The sequence below is a fragment of the Salmo trutta genome, chromosome 30, assembly GCF_901001165.1.
Source record: "Salmo trutta chromosome 30, fSalTru1.1, whole genome shotgun sequence".
Lineage (NCBI taxonomy): Eukaryota > Metazoa > Chordata > Actinopteri > Salmoniformes > Salmonidae > Salmo > Salmo trutta.
The window spans coordinates 8,553,866-8,571,568 of NC_042986.1; the positions used below are offsets into that span (position 1 = coordinate 8,553,866).

Genomic DNA, 17,703 nt, shown 5'->3' on the forward strand with positions numbered 1-17,703 from the left:
CTGGATTTGTCTTTCCTTGGGTTGGATAGTGATGACATTATGGTCACTTATGGCTAGTTGGATCCAGATGGCAGGAACACAGTAGAAATGGGACAGATTGGTGTTGACCAGGTCAAGCATTGCTTCTCATCTTGTTGGTTGATTAACCATCTGATTTAAACTGTGACTTTTACATAGCCTCCCCACATCCTGCCTGTTGAAATCTCCTCAGATTAAAAAAACCAATGTCAGGGTGTTTCACTTGTAGAGCATCAATAGTCTCCACTAAGTGATCAATGAGGATATCACCCTGTGGTGAGTCAGGTAGGAAATACACTGCACATATTGCAATTCTGGAAAGGAAGGCGAGGGAGGCGATATGGTCTGACCTTAACCACTATGCACTAGTTTGTGATGTCAAGCATGTCAGGGGAAACTTTGTTTTGGAACCATGTCTCAGATACAATTGCTATGTCCGATTTAGTGTCCTTGAGACACCATTTAAACTCGTCTAGCTTGTTGAGTGGGCATTACAGAGAAAGTCTGCTGGTAAGTGCTTATTGTTCTTAGCAGGGGTTTGCACGGAGGCGTGATGTGAATTCAGTTTTGAGCATTCACTTGCTGCTGTAGTGCATTGTTTAAAGTTTGTGGGTGATCGACTGGCTTTTGCGATGAGAGTCTGCTATTTCTATCAACAGTTGGAGATGTCGGGAGGAGTTACGACCTGCAGTGGCGTGCGGTGGTTGCGGTGAGGTCGCTGGCTGGGTAGGCACTATGTCACGACCTCCTGCAGAAGTCGGTCCCTCTCCTTGTTCGGGCGGCATTTGGCGGTCGACGTCACCGGCCTTCTAGCCATCGCCGACCCACTTTTCATTTTCCATTTGTTTTGTCTTTGTTTTACACACCTGGTTTCACTTCCCCAATTACTTGTTCATTATTTCACCCTCTGTTCCCCCATGTTTTTTTGTGAGTCATTGTTTGTATGTTCTACGATCCGTTATGTGGGCTCGCTTCATTGTATTGTATTTGCCTATTTTGAGTAAATTACGTTTATTTATTCATATCTGTTGTCCTGCGCCTGACTCCTCTACACAAGCTACACACAGACCTCATTGCACACTAGCTGTTCTCAAAGCCAGATTTTCTCACAAATCAACCTTGATGAATCTCAAGTTTACCATACAACAGATAGCTCCAACAACCAGAGTGACATAGACTATTAAACAAAATTGGCAAAAACAAACACACACACACACATAATATTATTATGTGAAATATTATTACACACAGCTACAGTTGAAGTCAGAAGTTTACATATACCTTAGCCAAATACATTCCTGACATTTAATTCTAGAAAGAATTGCCTGTCTTAGGTCAGTTTGGATCACCACTTTATTTTAAGAATGTGAAATGTCAGAATAATAGTAGAGAGAACGATTTATTTCAGCTTTTATTTCTTTCATCACATTCCCAGTGGGTCAGAAGTTTACATACACTCAATTAGTATTTGGTAGCAGTGTCTTTGAATTGCTTAACTTGGGTCAAATGTTTCGGGTTGCCTTCCACAAGCTTCCCACAATAAGTTGGGTGAATTTTGGGCCATTCCTCCTGACAGAGTCAGGTTTGTAGGCCTCCTTGCTTGCATGCGCTTCTTCAGTTCTGCCCATAAATGTTCTATGGGATTGAGGTCAGGGCTTTGTGATGGCCACTCCAATACCTTGACCTTGTTGTCCTTAAGCCATTTTGCCACAACTTTGGAAGTATGCTTGGGGTCATTGTCCATTTGGAAGACCCATTTACGACCAAGCTTTAACTTCCTGACTGATGTCTTGAGATGTTGCTTCAATATATCCACATAATTTTCCTTTCTCATGATTACATCAATTTTGTGAAGTGCACCAGTCCCTCCTGCAGCAAAGCACCCCCACAACATGATGCTACCACCCCCGTGCTTCACGGTTGGGATGGTGTTCTTCGGCTTGCAAGCCTCCCCCTTTTTCCTCCAAACATAACGATGGTCATTATGGCCAAACAGTTCTATTTATGTTTCATCAGACCAGAGGACATTTCTCCAAAAAAGTACGATCTTTGTCCCCATGTGCAGTTGCAAACCGTAGTCTGGCTTTTTTATGCCGGTTTTGGAGCAGTGGCTTCTTCCTTTCTGAGCGGCCTTTCAGGTTATGTCCATAAAGGACTTGTTTTACTGTGGATATAGATACGTTTGTACCCATTTCCTCCATTATCGTAACAAGGTACCTTTGCGATTATTCTGGGATAGATTTGCACCAAAGCACGTTGATCTCTATGAGACAGAAGGTGTTTCCTTCCTGAGCGGTATGACGGCTGCGTGGTCCCATGGTATTAATACTTGCGTACTATTGTTTGTACAGATGAACGTGGTACCTTCAGGCATTTGGAAATTGCTCCCAAGGATGAACCAGACTTGTGGAGGTTTATAATTTATTTTCTGAGGTCTTGGCTGATTTCTTTTTGAGTTTCCCATGATGTTAAGCAAAGAGGCACTGAGTTTGAAGGCTTGTGTCATGCACAAAGTAGATGTCCTAACCAACTTGCCAAAACTATAGTTTGTCAACAAGAAATTTGTGGAGCGGTTGAAAAACAAGTTTTAATGACTCCAACCTAAGTGTATGTGAACTTCTGACTTCAACTGTATATAATAAATAAGGTTCAAATGAAATGTCCATATCATCAATCGAAATGACTGAAAAATGCATTTCAAAATGTCAAATTGTCTCATCAAAACAAAATTCTAGCTTGACAAATCAAATCCTTTAGGAAATGAAATACATATTGTCAAGGCTGTCGAAAGGGTCGGACCAAAGTGCAGCGTGGTTGTAATTTCACATTTTATTAAATCCGTGAAACTTTGCAAAACATAAATAACTGAATTTACAAAACAACAAACCGTGACGCAGAGAGAAACAAACACTACTCAATAGATATAATCACCCACAAAACCCAGGAAGAAAAACCCCTACTTAAATATGATCTCCAATTAGAGGCAACGAGGACCAGCTGCCTCCAATTGGAGGTCAACCCAAAAAAACAAGAACATAGAAATAGAACAACTAGAACTTAAACATAGAAATAGAAAACATAGAAAAACACAAAACACCCCCTGTCACGCCCTGACCTACTCTACCATACAAAATCACATCTTACTATGGTCAGGACATGACAGTAACCCCCCCCAAAGGTGCAGACTCCGAATGCACCTAAAACAACAAAAGAAATCACAAAACAAAAGGGAGGGTAGGGAGGGTGACAATTGTCTATGGTGGCTCAAATGCAGTCCACATAACCTTAACCTCCAGCAGAGGAGGCGGCTCCGGTTCGGGGCGTACTCCCCGCTCCACCCGCTGATCCTTCTGCTTTATTACCACCTGACAGTGGATCGTCGTCGAAAGAACCGGACTGTAGATCATTGCTGGAGGTTCTGGGCTGCAGGCCGCCGCTGGAGGCTCCGGGCCACAGGCCGTCGTTGAAGGCTCCGGACTGGGGAGCGTCGTTGAAGGCTCCGGGCTGCAGGCCGTCGCTGGAGGCTCCGGACTGGGGAGCGTTGCCGGAGGCTCCGGGCTGGGGAGCGTCGCCGGAGGCTCCGGGCTGGGGAGCGTCGCCGGAGGCTCCGGACCGGGGAGTGTCGCCGGAGGCTCCGAACTGGGGAGACGCACTGAGGACCGGGTGCTCAGAGCAGGCAACGGCCATACTGGGCTATGGAGGCGCACTGGAGGGAGAGTGCGAGGAGCAGGCACAGGACGTACTGGGCTATGGAGGCGCACTGAAGGGAGAGTGCGAGGAGCAGGCACAGGACGTACTGGGCTACGGAGGCGCACTGGAGGTCTGAAGCGTATGGCTGGCACAACCTATCCTGGCTGGATAACCTCCGTAGCCCGACAAGCGCGAGGCGTTGTGACAGGTCGCACAGGTTTGTGTTGGCGAACTGGGGTTACCGTGCATAGAGCTGGCGCAGGATAACCTGGGCCGAGAAGACGCACCGGAGACCAGGAACGCTGAGCAGGCATACTCCTTCCTCGCTGAATGCCAACTCTAGCACGGCACCTATGAGGAGCTTACACCGAGCGCACTGGGCTGTAGCTGCGCACTGGCGACACAGTGCGTATCTCAGCATAACATGGTGCTTGCTCGATCACTCGCCCCCCACAGTAAGCACGGGGAGTTGGCTCAGGTCTCCAACCTGACTCTGCCAATCTCTCCGTGTGCCCCCCCCCCCCCCCCCAAAGATTTTTTGGGGCTGTCTCTCGCACTTGCCTCGTGGTTGGTACAGCGCCTCATAATGATGCCGCTCTGCTTTAGCTGCCTCAATCTCCTCCTTCGGACGGCGATACTCCCCAGCCTGCCTCCAGGGTCCTTTTCCGTCCAGAATTTCCTCCCAGGTCCATTTCTGTTGCTCCTGGGCATGCTGCTTGGTCCTTTGATGGTGGGTGATTCTGTCATGGCTGTCGAAAGGAGCGGACCAAAGTGCAGCGTGGTTGTAGTTCCACATTTGATTAAATCCGTGAAACTTTGCAATACATAAATAACTGACTTGACAAAACAACAAACCGTGACGCAGAAAGAAACAAACACTACTCAAAATATAATCACCCACAAAACCCAGGAAGAAAAACCCCTACTTAAAAATGATCTCCAATTAGAGGCAACGAGGACCAGCTGCCTCCAATTGGAGATAACCCCCCCCCAAAACATAGAAATAGAACAACTAGAACTTAAACATAGAAATAGAAAACCTAGAAAAACACAAAACAACCCCTGTCACGCATTAAATCCATTAAATCCTACTCTACCATAGAAAATCACATCTTACTATGGTTAGGTCGTGACACATATTAAAGCCACTAAAGAATAGGCAATGCTGAAAATGAGGAAGTATGCTACAAACTAAAATCTTTTATAAATATTTGTATTTATTATGGATCCCCATTCGCTGCTGCCAAAATTAAGGCAGTTATACAATTTGAAAAACATTACAATACATTCATAACAGATTTCACAACACACTAAGTGTGTGCCCTCAGGCCCCTACTCCACTACCACATATCTACAACACAAAATCGTTGTGTACGTGCATGTGTCTGTGCCTATGTTTGTGTTGCTTCACAGTCCCCGCTGTTCCATAAGGTGTATTTTTTATCTGTTTTGTTTTTTAAAGTCTGATTCTACTGCTTGCATCAGTTACCTAATGTGGAATAGAGTTCCATGTAGTCGTGGCTCTATGTAGTACTGTGCTCCTCCCATAGTCTGTTCTGGACTTGGGGACTGTGAAGAGTCCTCTGGAGGAATATCTTATGGGTGTCTGAGATGTGTGCTAGTTGTTTAAACAGACAGATCTGTGCTTTCAACAAGTCAATACCTCTCACAAATACAAGATACCTCTCACAAATACAAAGATATCTGAGGCCGCAGCCAGGATTCAGCACTGCTGAATAGATAGCGCCACGGGGGCCACTCAAACTGTATGAAAACCTACAGGTTAACTCCGTGGTGCTGAATGGACAGCAACGCAATTTTCATGTTCATTCAACAGTAGCCCAACCCGCCCCCCAAAAATGCATTTAGGCCTACCATTACTTGTACATGAAGTCCATTTAAATGAAATCCAATGAAGTCTGAGGGATTTGCAGTTATCCCGTACCAATTTCAAACTGTACAGTCTGACAAGATCAGCCTATAGTCTAATGAAGTCAAAATACTTTGCATATGTTGACAGGCTCTCTAACTTTCTATCATCAAAACATCTTGACAAAGATTTGACACACTGGGATGCATTTCGCTGACTGTGAGAGCACCAAGTTTAACTTTTGAGCATGACAGTGAATAAATGTAGCTTCAAGCACTTTTTAATCTTATTTTGGCCAGCACCCAATTAAGCTGTAATGCCAACACTGAGGCCCCATCATATCTTTGAGCTACCAGCTTTTCAACGCAGCTGTACTCCCCCAACACTCACAATTCATAATCCACCAAGACCACAGCTCGTTTGGCATCGCTCACATCATCAAATCCCCAAAACGCCTCATTGACTTCGCATTTAGCCACATAACACAAAATCACAGAGATCTGGCCTTTGTTTGTAACATCTGTGGTCTCATCTTCTTCTACTGCAACAAATGGGGCTGCATTAATCTCATCTTCAATGTCCTTTCGAATCACATCACTGACTGTTTCAAACAAATCATTCTGTGTTCTGTTTGATGTACCCGAAAACACAGTGGAAGTCTCCAATTGTCTAGTTAAACTTACGTCTTTTTCAGCAAAGGTATACGATAACTCCACATACTGTAGTTGCCACGATTACATGAGCAACGGTTGCATCACCGCCTGGTAAGGCAACTGCTCGGCATCTGACCGTAAGGCGCTACAGAGGGTAGTGCGTACGGCCCAGTACATCACTGGGGCCAAGCTTCCTGACATCCAGGACCTATATACCAGGCGGTGTCAGAGGAAAGCCCAAATAATTGTCAAAGACTCCAGTCACCCAAGTCGTAGACTGTTCTCTCTGCTACCGCACTGCAAGCGGTACCGGAGCGCCAAGTCTAGGACCAAAAGGCTTCTTAACAGCTTCTACCCCCAAGCCATAAGACTACTGAACAATGAATCAAATGGCCACCCGGACTATTTACATTGACCCCTTCAGGTTGTTGAGGTTGCAGCCGCCTTCTACCCAAAAGTTGTCCTCGGTTGAGAAAAGCAGGCAGGGGAAACAGTATAGGCGGCTTACTGGTAGAGCAGTAGCCATTATTTTATTTTTTATTTAACCAGGCAAGTCAGTTAAGAACAAATTCTTATTTATAATGACGGCCTACCCCAGCCAAACGCGGACGACGCTGGTCCAATTGTGCGCCATCCTATGGGACTCCCAATCATGGCCGGATGTGATACAGCCAGGATTCAAACCAGAGACTGTAGTGATGCCTCTTGCACTGAGATGCAGTGCCTTAGACCACTGCGCCACTCGGGAGTTCATACAGTACCCCTGTTGTTTAAACGATAAGATGATTTTCTGTCCCTTCCTGTGATGTAGGGTCAAGCTCAGGTTTTTGCCTCCCTTTCGGATTCTTGGAAATCCAACTATAGTGTCCATTTTGTTAGGGATGCATGCGCCAAATTATGTAGAAATGCCCAAATGTGCAGAGTTTGTCCACACAACATGTTTATGCAATACCCATGTGGAAAATATGAAATCCGCTCAATTCAACGAATGTCAGCTAGGAAAAGCAGCTCGACCTGACCCTGTCCATTAACAGTGACTGGTGGCTGTGCACGTCAACAATGTTCATGGATTTGAATGGATGGGGAGGGAGGCATGCATACCCTGGTGCCTTTCCTGAGGTTTTGATGTAGTATTAGCAAATGTTTTGATTATGAGCATAAAAAAACACCTGAATCATTGAGGAAAAATATGAAATAACAGAAAATAAGCATTTCGTAACACCTTTTTTTTATTAAATTATCCCAGGGTAAGCATTGCCTACGCTGCCTGAGCTGACTGCACGTCACTGCGTAGGACGCCCAAGAGGAAAGAGAGCCAGTTGTAACTCCCAACAAACTCCCAACAAACTATTGTAGAAAAAATAAGGAAGGGAAGCGCTGGTAAGGTACACAATATTAGGTAGACAGAAGGTGCTCTTTGGTAAAAGGGGTATATTCGTCATCAAAAAAGAAAGGAGAACCAAGGCACTCTTCATATAATTCATTTAAATGCCTTTATTTCTATGGCATGTTCAATAGAAACAAAGATTTTGAAAAACTCTGACGCGTTTCGGCTGCATGGCCTTCGTCAGGGAGTATAAAGATGTGATAATGCAATGTCCTCTTTTAAACAGCATTTTCTGACCCTGACTGAATTGAAAGGGATCCTCACAGAAGCTCAGTAGAATGGCTACATTTCAGACAATAAATCAAATTTATTTTCAATGTCAGCCCGTGTATAGCTTCTTATTATCTTATTCCAAAAGTCCACAAGAATCTTGAGCGCCTCCCCAGCCAGACCAGTCGTTAGGGGGTAATGAAAGTCTGACAAAACCCATCTCAAAGTAAACTGATTACTTTATTAAGCCTTTTCTGGCATCACTCCCAGCCTATCTTCAAGACACCACAGATGTGTTAAGGAATTGAACAGTATAGGTACGGCTTCCTTTTTAGTCTCCATGGATGTGGAGTCTCTGTACCCCGCCATTGAACATGAACAAGGATTGGCAGCTATGCACCATTTCTTGAGTACCCGGCCTGAGACTGAGATGCCTCCTACAGAATTTACTGAATGGACTCTTAATAATAACATATTTGTCTTTCAGGAGCGTATTTTTGAACAAGTCAAAGGATGTGCCATGGGAGCTTGCTACAGCCCTTCCTACATTGGTTTGTACTTAGGTAAATGGGAAAATTACTTCATTTTGGATCCTTCTTAAAACCACTTCTTTAACCGGATTATATGTTAGGGATGCTATATTGATGATGTTTGCCTGTTCTGGTCTAAGATGAACTTATTTCCTTCCACCAATACCTTAATAGAATTAACCCTAACAGAAAAATCTGTAAAAATTACAAAAGGTTGTTTGCACACATCAATCTTTGGGAAGCCTACAGATGGGAATACCATTCTGAGGGCAAACAGCTTTCACCCCAAAAGGCTAAAAGAGAATATTCCATATGGCCAATTCCAAAGAGTAGGCAGAATTTGCGATCAGGAAACCGACTACAGTGTCAAATCTGCCGAATTGGATAATCGATTCTCTGCAACAAGCTAGATGGGTTTGAATGGCGTCTCAAGGACACTAAATCGGACATAGCAATTGTATCTGAGACATGGTTCCAAAACAAAGTTTCCCCTGACATGCTTGACATCACAAACTAGTGCATAGTGGTTAAGGTCAGACCATATCGCCTCCCTCGCCTTCCTTTCCAGAATTGCAATATGTGCAGTGTATTTCCTACCTGACTCACCACAGGGTGATATCCTCATTGATCACTTAGTGGAGACTATTGATGCACTACAAGTAAAACACCCTGACATTGTTTTTTCATCGGAGGAGATTTCAACAGGCAGGATGTGGGGAGGCTATGTAAAAGTCACAGTTTAAAACAGATGGTTAATCAACCAACAAGATGAGAAGCAATGCTTAACCTGGTCAACACCAATCTGTCACATTTCTACTGTGTTCCTGTCATCTGGAACCAACTAGCCATAGGTGACCATAATGTCATCACTATCCAACCCAAGGAAAGACAAATCCAAAACACGACACTGAAAAGGGTTTTCCAGCCACTGCCTGACTCAAACATCTGTTCCTTCGGACAATGGATTACCTTCCATGATTATACTCTAGTCTGAGGTTGGTGACAAATCACATGCATCTCTCTAATCCAAGATGGACAAGTACTTCCCCACCAAAATAGTGAGGCTGCAAAACCACGACAAAACATGGATGACAGCGGAGATCAAGGCCGTAATCCAAGAGCATCAGAAAGCCTTCTCCCAGAAGAACACTGTTCTATGGAACAAGTTGAGGAACAAAATACAACGCAAGATCAGAACAACTAGGCAGGCCTTCTACAGTGATAAAATCAAAGCACTGAAAAAACTAAATCCAGAGAAATGGCACAAGGAAGTCAAGGCTTTAGCCAACATCTTCAAGTTTGAGCCCACCTTCCACATCGAGGGGCTTAGCCCAGGTGATGGCAGAGGAATAGCCAATGAAATTAACAAAGCACTAGCCTCTGTGATCCAGTTCATACCCCCCATTGACCATTACTGCTTCCCTGCTACGTACCATCAAGACCAGCTCCAACCATGCAGCATGGGATATGTATGAGAAGTTGGTTAAGGTGAAAACACAAAAAGCAGACTGAATACCTGGCAGCTTCATTAAAGAGTTTGCTTACGAGTTAATTGGACCCATGGCCGATGTCCTAAACGCTTCCCTTGACCAAGGTGGGATCCCAAAGGAGTGGAAAGCTGCTACTGTCGTGCCCCTCCCAAAGATGAATCCACCCAGCCTTGCTGAAATCAGACCTTTCTCCCTTACCTCCCTTCTAGGCAAGGCAGCCGAGAGCTTCATCTCCCAGCGGGCAGTAGGAGACATCCTTCCCCAAATGTATGACCATCGATGGGCTGTACAAGCATTCCGACAATCCTGGCTTCATCTGCTCACTGGTCACCACTGACTATAGCAAGGCCTTCGACAGGGTCTGCCACAATGTGGTTATCGCCAGACTCCTATACATGGGGCTTCAACCGTCACTAGTTAGGTGAATTGCTGACTTCCTATCTAACAGGCACCAGGCAGTTAAGTACCATGGCTCCATGTCGGACAGTGTCAGAGTGTCATATGGCGTCCCTCAGGAAACATTGCTCGGACCGCTGATATTCGTTACATATATAAACACCACAGTAAGCGATGCAGCAGTAGAACACTGGAAGTTCGTGAATGAGCTTAACCTACTAGAGGACAGACCCCAGACAGCACCCTCTTCAAGCCAACAAGACCTGTCCGATCTGGAGTCATGGTCCAGACTGTAGCAATGTGGCTGGCATGAAATTTTGTCAGACGGTTATTGTAATGCGGTATTTGACTGTTAATTAACATAAACATGTTTCCAGGCCTCCATGCATACAAGCTGCATACAAGCCGCTGATGTGCGCCTTTGGAACATCTACATTTAAAAATCGAATAAATAAATGTAAAATACACCATCACAATAAATCCATTATTTATTTTAGTCAGGTCTAAAGAAACATTTTATTTTTATTTTATTTTACCTTTATTTAACTAGGCAAGTCAGTTAAGAACAAATTCTTATTTTCAATGACGGCCTAGGAACAGTGGGTTAACTGCCTTATTCAGGGGCAGAACGACAGATTTGTACCTTGTCAGCTTGTCAAGCATTATGATATGAAGTACATGGATTTCAGAAGAACAGAATATGAGTTGGCCTACTGTACGTTATTGGCTATGCTCCATTCCATAGACTGTAGTCTTGCTTAATTAGCAGACAAGATATGCTTATAAGTCCCGTGCCATTATATTATACAATTTTATAATAAGAAGAATATAATTGAACTTAGCTGAATAAAATAGAAAGGATATTCTTCCCATTCCGGAGCGAGTGCGCATATGAAGTGGCTATATTGAGCGTAAAAGTGATCATTCGAAGCAGTGCGGCTTGTCAGGGTCGTGTTTTGGAGGACGCATGGCTCTCGACCTTCGGCTCTCCCAAGTCTCTACAGGAATTGCAGTGATGGTACAAAACTGTACTACCAATTGGAAATCACGAAATTGGGGAGAAAAAGGGGTAATAAGTACAAAAATAATACATTTTTTTTATAAAAAATAGTTATCATTCGAAACAGGACCTATATGCTAGATTTAGAATTATTTGGCAACTTTAGTTGTGAATGATACAAACCTTAGAATGTCTTAGAAATCAAAACATATATGGGCTGCATGATGCGACTATAGACTATTGATGAGTTGAGAAAGTCGCAAAAAAGTTTGTGCCCTGTTCCTTGCATCAAGATGCACAGCTGTTCACTCATCAAGTGATCATATTTTCACCCATTCAGACTATTTTCTATTTAATCTTGTCTTTACTAATATGTCAAATTAGTTTAAATTTAGAATGACCAATTATTAAATGGGCAGGAACAGGGGCAGGGGGGAAAAGACATGTAATCTGTAGGCCCTCGAAAAGCAAATGAAGGCTGCACGCTTTCCTGCCGGTCCGTTTTTCAATGATACTTGGTAAGATACTTCAGTTTTAAAGCAGAGCTGTGCATCATTTTTTAATGATGCCTGGTAACCTACTTTGGTTTTATAGCGGAGCTGTGCTTAATATGAGCAGTTGCGAAGTAAATATATGAAAACGTGTTTCTCTCCCAGCATCAACCACTGTTTGAGGAGCATGCTCTCGCTGCGTGACAGGTGATATTCCGCTCAAACGCTGTATGCCATGGGCTCTCCAACCATGTTCCTGCACCTACCCAGTCCTTCATTTGGGAAACCAAGTGAAATATGTTTGGGAACATTGATCGTAACATGTTTTCGCAAACAAAACAGATTTCACTTAACTGTTGACTCCCCCTCTGCACACTCTAGAACGGAATAAAGGAGAGAGAGGAGGAAATGGAGATGCATGGTGGAGAGATATTCTGTGTAGCTAACTGTAATGTGCCACCCACTTAATTATTCAAATATAAAAAATCCCCTATTACCAGGCTATTCCAAATCAAATACAAATTCACTGTAATTGTAGGCTACCTGTAAGCCGCTCTGCACAATCAATGAACCAACAGCATCGCGTAGGGCTATATGTTCTCTCCCAGACTCATGGATACACATTTTAGAGCGTAGCATAAGGTAACCAGTCCATCCAGTATACATAATAATACAGTCCACACTCAAAGGCGATTACTCTAATTTATAGGCTAGACCAATTATGTTCCAAAGACATCATAAATCACTTTAGTTTGATGTTTTTCTGCCATGTGTAATATGCTGTAGGCTATGTATTGTATAAGGCACAATCATCATTTTTATTATTTTGTTTTCCCCAGGCTCATAAGCCTTTGCGTATGCATAAACTCTAATATGTGTAGGGGTGTTTGAACTCATCATCACCTTAGAAAGCGCTGTCCATTTGTGTTAGGCTTTGAAACAACATCCACAATGACCGTGTTTTCCACTCAGTTTCAACCTGCTGTTGTACTTCTTCAAAATGATCATCACAATGAGGTGAGTTTTAAAAGCATGATCCTGTTTTGATGATGATAAGTGTTTGAAGTGATTTTTTTATTGTATTCGCATTGATGTCAGAGTGGTTGGAGGAACACTAGAGACCTGAGTACCAGGCCATTAGGACCGGATGGTCGTGAGCAAGTTCGCTACTACCAAATCATGTCCAGAGTGCGTAAGAGGAGATTACCGTGCCTCAACGGTCACGTGGAATTTTACTGCGGTCAGGGCTGCCGGTGTGGCGATGATATGGTCACCGCAACAGCACCTAGTCCAGAGAGAGTCACATGATTCTCCACCCGCAGGAATGCAAAGTACTTCACACCTTCATCTCCAGAACATCACCGGATCTACCACCACTGCACATCAATAACTCAGAGCTCCTGAGAGTTGAAACCATAAAAATCCTAGGCATTCTCATCCAGGAAGATCTCCATTGGACAGCACAGGTGGACGCGATCTCCAACAGGGCCAGTAGACCCCTGTTCCTCCATTAGGAAGCTGAAATATAGCTCCGTCCCACAGCTCCGTCCCACCATGGTGACGGTGTAAACCACATACAAACAGGGCCTCTACCGACATATGCTGCCCCCGGAACGCTCCTCCATCTCTGGTCGTGTTACCCGGTCCTCAACAATGTTGGAATCCATCAAGTGCAGAACCAAGCGCTACCATAGAAGCGTGATACCATACATGACTAGGCTGCTCAACCAGTACCATACATGACTAGGCTGCTCAACCAGTACAATAAATGACTAGGCTGCTCAAACAATACCATACATGACTAGGTTGCTCAACCAGTGCCATACATGACTAGGCTGCTCAACCAGTACCATACATCACTAGGCTGCTCAACCAGTACCATACATGACCAGGCTGATCAACCAGTACCATTCATCACTAGGCTTCTCAACCAGTACCATACATGACTAGGCTGCTCAACCAGTACCATACATGACTAGGCTGCTCAACCAGTGCCATACATGACTAGGCTGCTCAACCAGTACCATACATGACTAGGCTGCTCAACCAGCACCATACATGACTAGGCTGCTCAACCAGTACCATACATCACTAGGCTGCTCAACAAGTACCATACATCACTAGGCTGCTCAACCAGTACCATACATGACTGGGCTGCTCAACCAGTACTATACATGACTAGGCTGCTCAACCAGTACCATACATGACTAGGCTGCTCAACCAGTACCATACATGACCAGGCTGATCAACCAGTACCATAATTCACTAGGCTTCTCAACCAGTACCATACATCACTAGGCTGCTCAACCAGTACCATACGTGACTAGGCTGCTCAACCAGTACCATACATCACTAGGCTGCTCAACCAGTACCATACATCACTAGGCTGCTCAACCAGTACCATACATCACTAGGCTGCTCAACCAGTACCATACATCACTAGGCTGCTCAACCAGTACCATACATGACCAGGCTGCTCAACCAGTACCATACATGACCAGGCTGCTCAACCAGTACCATACATCACTAGGCTGCTCAACCAGTACCATACATGACTAGGCTGCTCAACCAGTACCATACATCACTAGGCTGCTCAACCAGTACCATACATGACTAGGCTGCTCAACCAGTGTAACGTCTGCTTCCAACTCACACCTTCAAACACGTAGATCCCCTGAACGCAGCTCACTTTCCATCCCACTTTCCAGCTCACACTCAAACACCTAGATCCCCTGAACGCAGCTCACTCTCCAGATCCCAATCATCTGAATTCTGATTACCTGTTCACACACCTGTATGTCATTATCACACACTATTTAGTTCATTTCTTTGCACCCCATCATTGTGAGGTATTGTTTGTTTTGTGACACACGTCTTTCAGAGCTCTGTTTTTCCCCGTGATTTACTCCTCTCGTGTATGATAGTTTTTGCCTGCCTCACTAACGACGCCTTTTGCCTATTCCCTGCCTGTACTTTAGCCTATCGGATTTCCTGTTATCTGCCTGATCTCCTGGACTATGTTACTAGCCTTTTCCCTGCCTGTACTGTTGCCCTTTTGGACCCGCTGTCTATGACCTTCTGCCTGCCCCTGGACCCATCTACCTGCCTCCTCCTGTGGTCCTTTGCCAAAAACACCTGCTGCGCCCTGCGCTTGAAGCCAGCTCTCTGTCTCCCCTCGTGTTCATTACAACCAGTCCCATACATCACTAGGCTGCTCAACCAGTGGCCTATGGACAACCACATCTGTCTTACCCTTAGCACAGACAGTTTTCCAAAAATAAATGTATTTTAAAGTTGTAGTTTTTGTGTTGATGATTATTGAATTGTGTCAAATAATGAAATGACGACTTTGAAATGAAGCATTCTATATGAAAGTTCTCCTGGACTTTTTCTACAGGCCATGTTCCCAGTGTGCTTGTTGTCACAGTTTGACACCATTAGATGTAGTTACGAGCTGCTTCATTCCCCCATAGCCCTTTTAACTTCATCACGTCTTCAAGTCATTTTGAATTGATTTAAAGGCCAGGGAGAGAGGAAAGGAGAGTTCTAAAGGCCAGGGAGGGAGAGGGAGAGAGGGAGGGAGGGAGAGAGAGAGAGAGAGAGAGAGAGAGAGAGAGAGAAACTCATTAACTCAATCTATTTTACTCCAAGTTTGTCGAATTAACCCAACATGACCACTCTGTCTTCATTAACATACATGTAATTCTCTGCACGGAATACATCATGTAGCACTTCTAAAGCTCTACTCGTTAAGTTATTTTCTATTCTGAGAACAATAAACTCTGCAGTATATCTGTACACTATATCTTTCTTCTTCTGTTCATTTTTCTCCGTAGCAGACCACAGATACAGGGGCAGAAATGGGTCGTCTTTGGGGTTGGAGGAAAATGGCCTCCACATAAAATAGTCTAATGTTTATTATTTCTGAGACTTTTTTTATGTGGCTTTTTTCTGCCTGTTTCTTCAGACTGTTATTCTCCACTTGCTTCCTGACCGCTCGGTCCAGCCACACACACACACACACACACACACACACACACACACACACACACACACACACACACACACACACACACACACAGACACACACACACGCACACACGCACACACGCACACACACACAGGGCATGCACGTACACACACACATACACACACTTCCTGACTGACTGGTCAAGTCTGGAGGCTAGTCAGCCTGTCTGTGGCTAGAAAAACACAGGCAGGTCTAATACCCTAGCTATCAATAACAAGGAAGTGGAGGGGGAAACGCTGGTGTGTGTGTGTGTGTGTGTGTGTGTGTGTGTGTGTGTGTGTGTGTGTGTGTGTGTGTGTGTGTGTGTGTGTGTGTGTGCGCGCGCTCTTCTGAGACCTATCAATAACAAGGAAGTGGAGGGGGAAACGCTGGTGTGTGTGTGTGTGTGTGTGTGCGTGTGCGCTCTTCTGAGACCTATCTATAACAGAGAAGTGTAGGAGCGAATGCTAGCAGCTGACAGAAATCTAGACAGGGGCACGGCACGTTGGAGGGTTAACAGGAGCTCTTTATGCGTATTCTCACAGCTATTTACCTCAACTCACACCAAACAGACACAGGAAACAGCTACTCGCCCGCTGCCTGTGGTCCACTGTCTCTGAGTGATGGTGTAAGTAGACTTACATGCTTTATGAACAGTTGGGCCAGTCTCTCTGGTTCTGCTATACACTTCTCCAGTTCCCCCAGGAAGTAGCTAGACAGAGAGAGACAGGTTACACACACACTATCACACACAATCATACTCTACACAGTACATCTTCGACACTCACTCTTTATGCCAGTCGAACATTTGGTGAATGTTTCCAAATATGATCTTGTCTTTCCCCTTCATGTCCTCAGGTATGCCCTTGGTATTCATAGTGGCCATGTAGCCCTGTAGTGGAGACACACACACACACACACACACACACACACACACACACACACACACACACACACACACACACACACACACACACACACACACACACACACACACACACACACACACACAGATATACTGTATGTGACTGACTGGGATTCAAACCCTGGTTTCCCACGCACAACAAGACAGTGTTAACCCTCTGAGCTAAAAGCCTACGTTTTACCGTAATATACAGTACCAGTCAAACGTTTGGACACACCTACTCATTCCATGGTTTTTCTTTATTTTTGCCATTTCATACATTATAGAATAGTAGTGAAGACATCAAAACTATGAAATAACACATATGGAATCATGTAGTAATCAAACAAGTGTTAAACAAATCAAAATAGATTTTATATTCTTCAAAGTAGCCACCCTTTGCCTTAATGACAGCTTTGCACACTCTTGGCATTCTCTCAACCAGCTGGAATGCATTTCAATTAACAAGTGTGCCTTGTTAAAAGGGAATTTGTGGAATTTCTTTCCTTCTTAATGCGTTTGAGCCAATCAGTTGTGTTGTGACAAGGTAGGGGTGGTATACAGAAGATAACCCTATTTGGTAAAAGACTAAGTCCATATTATGGTAAGAACAGCTCAAATAAGCAAAGAGAAATGACAGTCCATCATTACTTTAAGACATGAAGGTCAGTCAATACGGAACATTTCAAGAACTTTCAAAGTTTCTTCATTGTGCAGTCGCAAAAACCATCGAGCGCCATGATGAAACTGGCTCTGATGAGGACCGCCACAGGAAAGGAAGACCCAGAGTTACCTCTGCTGCAGAGGATAAGTTCATTAGAGTTAACTGCACCTCAGATTGCAGCCCAAATAAATGCTTCACAGAGTTCAAGTAACAGACACATCTCAACATCAACTGTTCAGAGGAGACTGCGTGAATCAGGCCTTCATGGTCGAATTGCTTCAAAGAAACCCCTACTAAAGGACACCAATAAGAAGAAGAGACTTGCTTGGGCTAGTCCTTTGGTCCGATGACTCCAAATTTGAGAGTTTTGGTTCCAACCGCCTAGTCTTTG

General features: G+C 44.3%; 1 protein-coding gene across 4 annotated transcripts in view; it reads right to left on the reverse strand.

The window, feature by feature from the left end:
• arhgef25a (Rho guanine nucleotide exchange factor (GEF) 25a) overlaps nt 1-17,703 on the reverse strand; it is a 134,649-nt gene that overhangs the window by 14,784 nt on the left and 102,162 nt on the right. For all 4 annotated transcript variants that reach the window (XM_029722516.1, XM_029722515.1, XM_029722514.1 and 1 more), the window contains 2 exons: nt 16,533-16,636; nt 16,387-16,456 (listed from right to left, as the gene is read on the reverse strand). In XM_029722516.1, the coding sequence (XP_029578376.1) occupies nt 16,387-16,456; nt 16,533-16,636 (174 nt within the window). The remainder of the gene's footprint in view (nt 1-16,386; nt 16,457-16,532; nt 16,637-17,703) is intronic.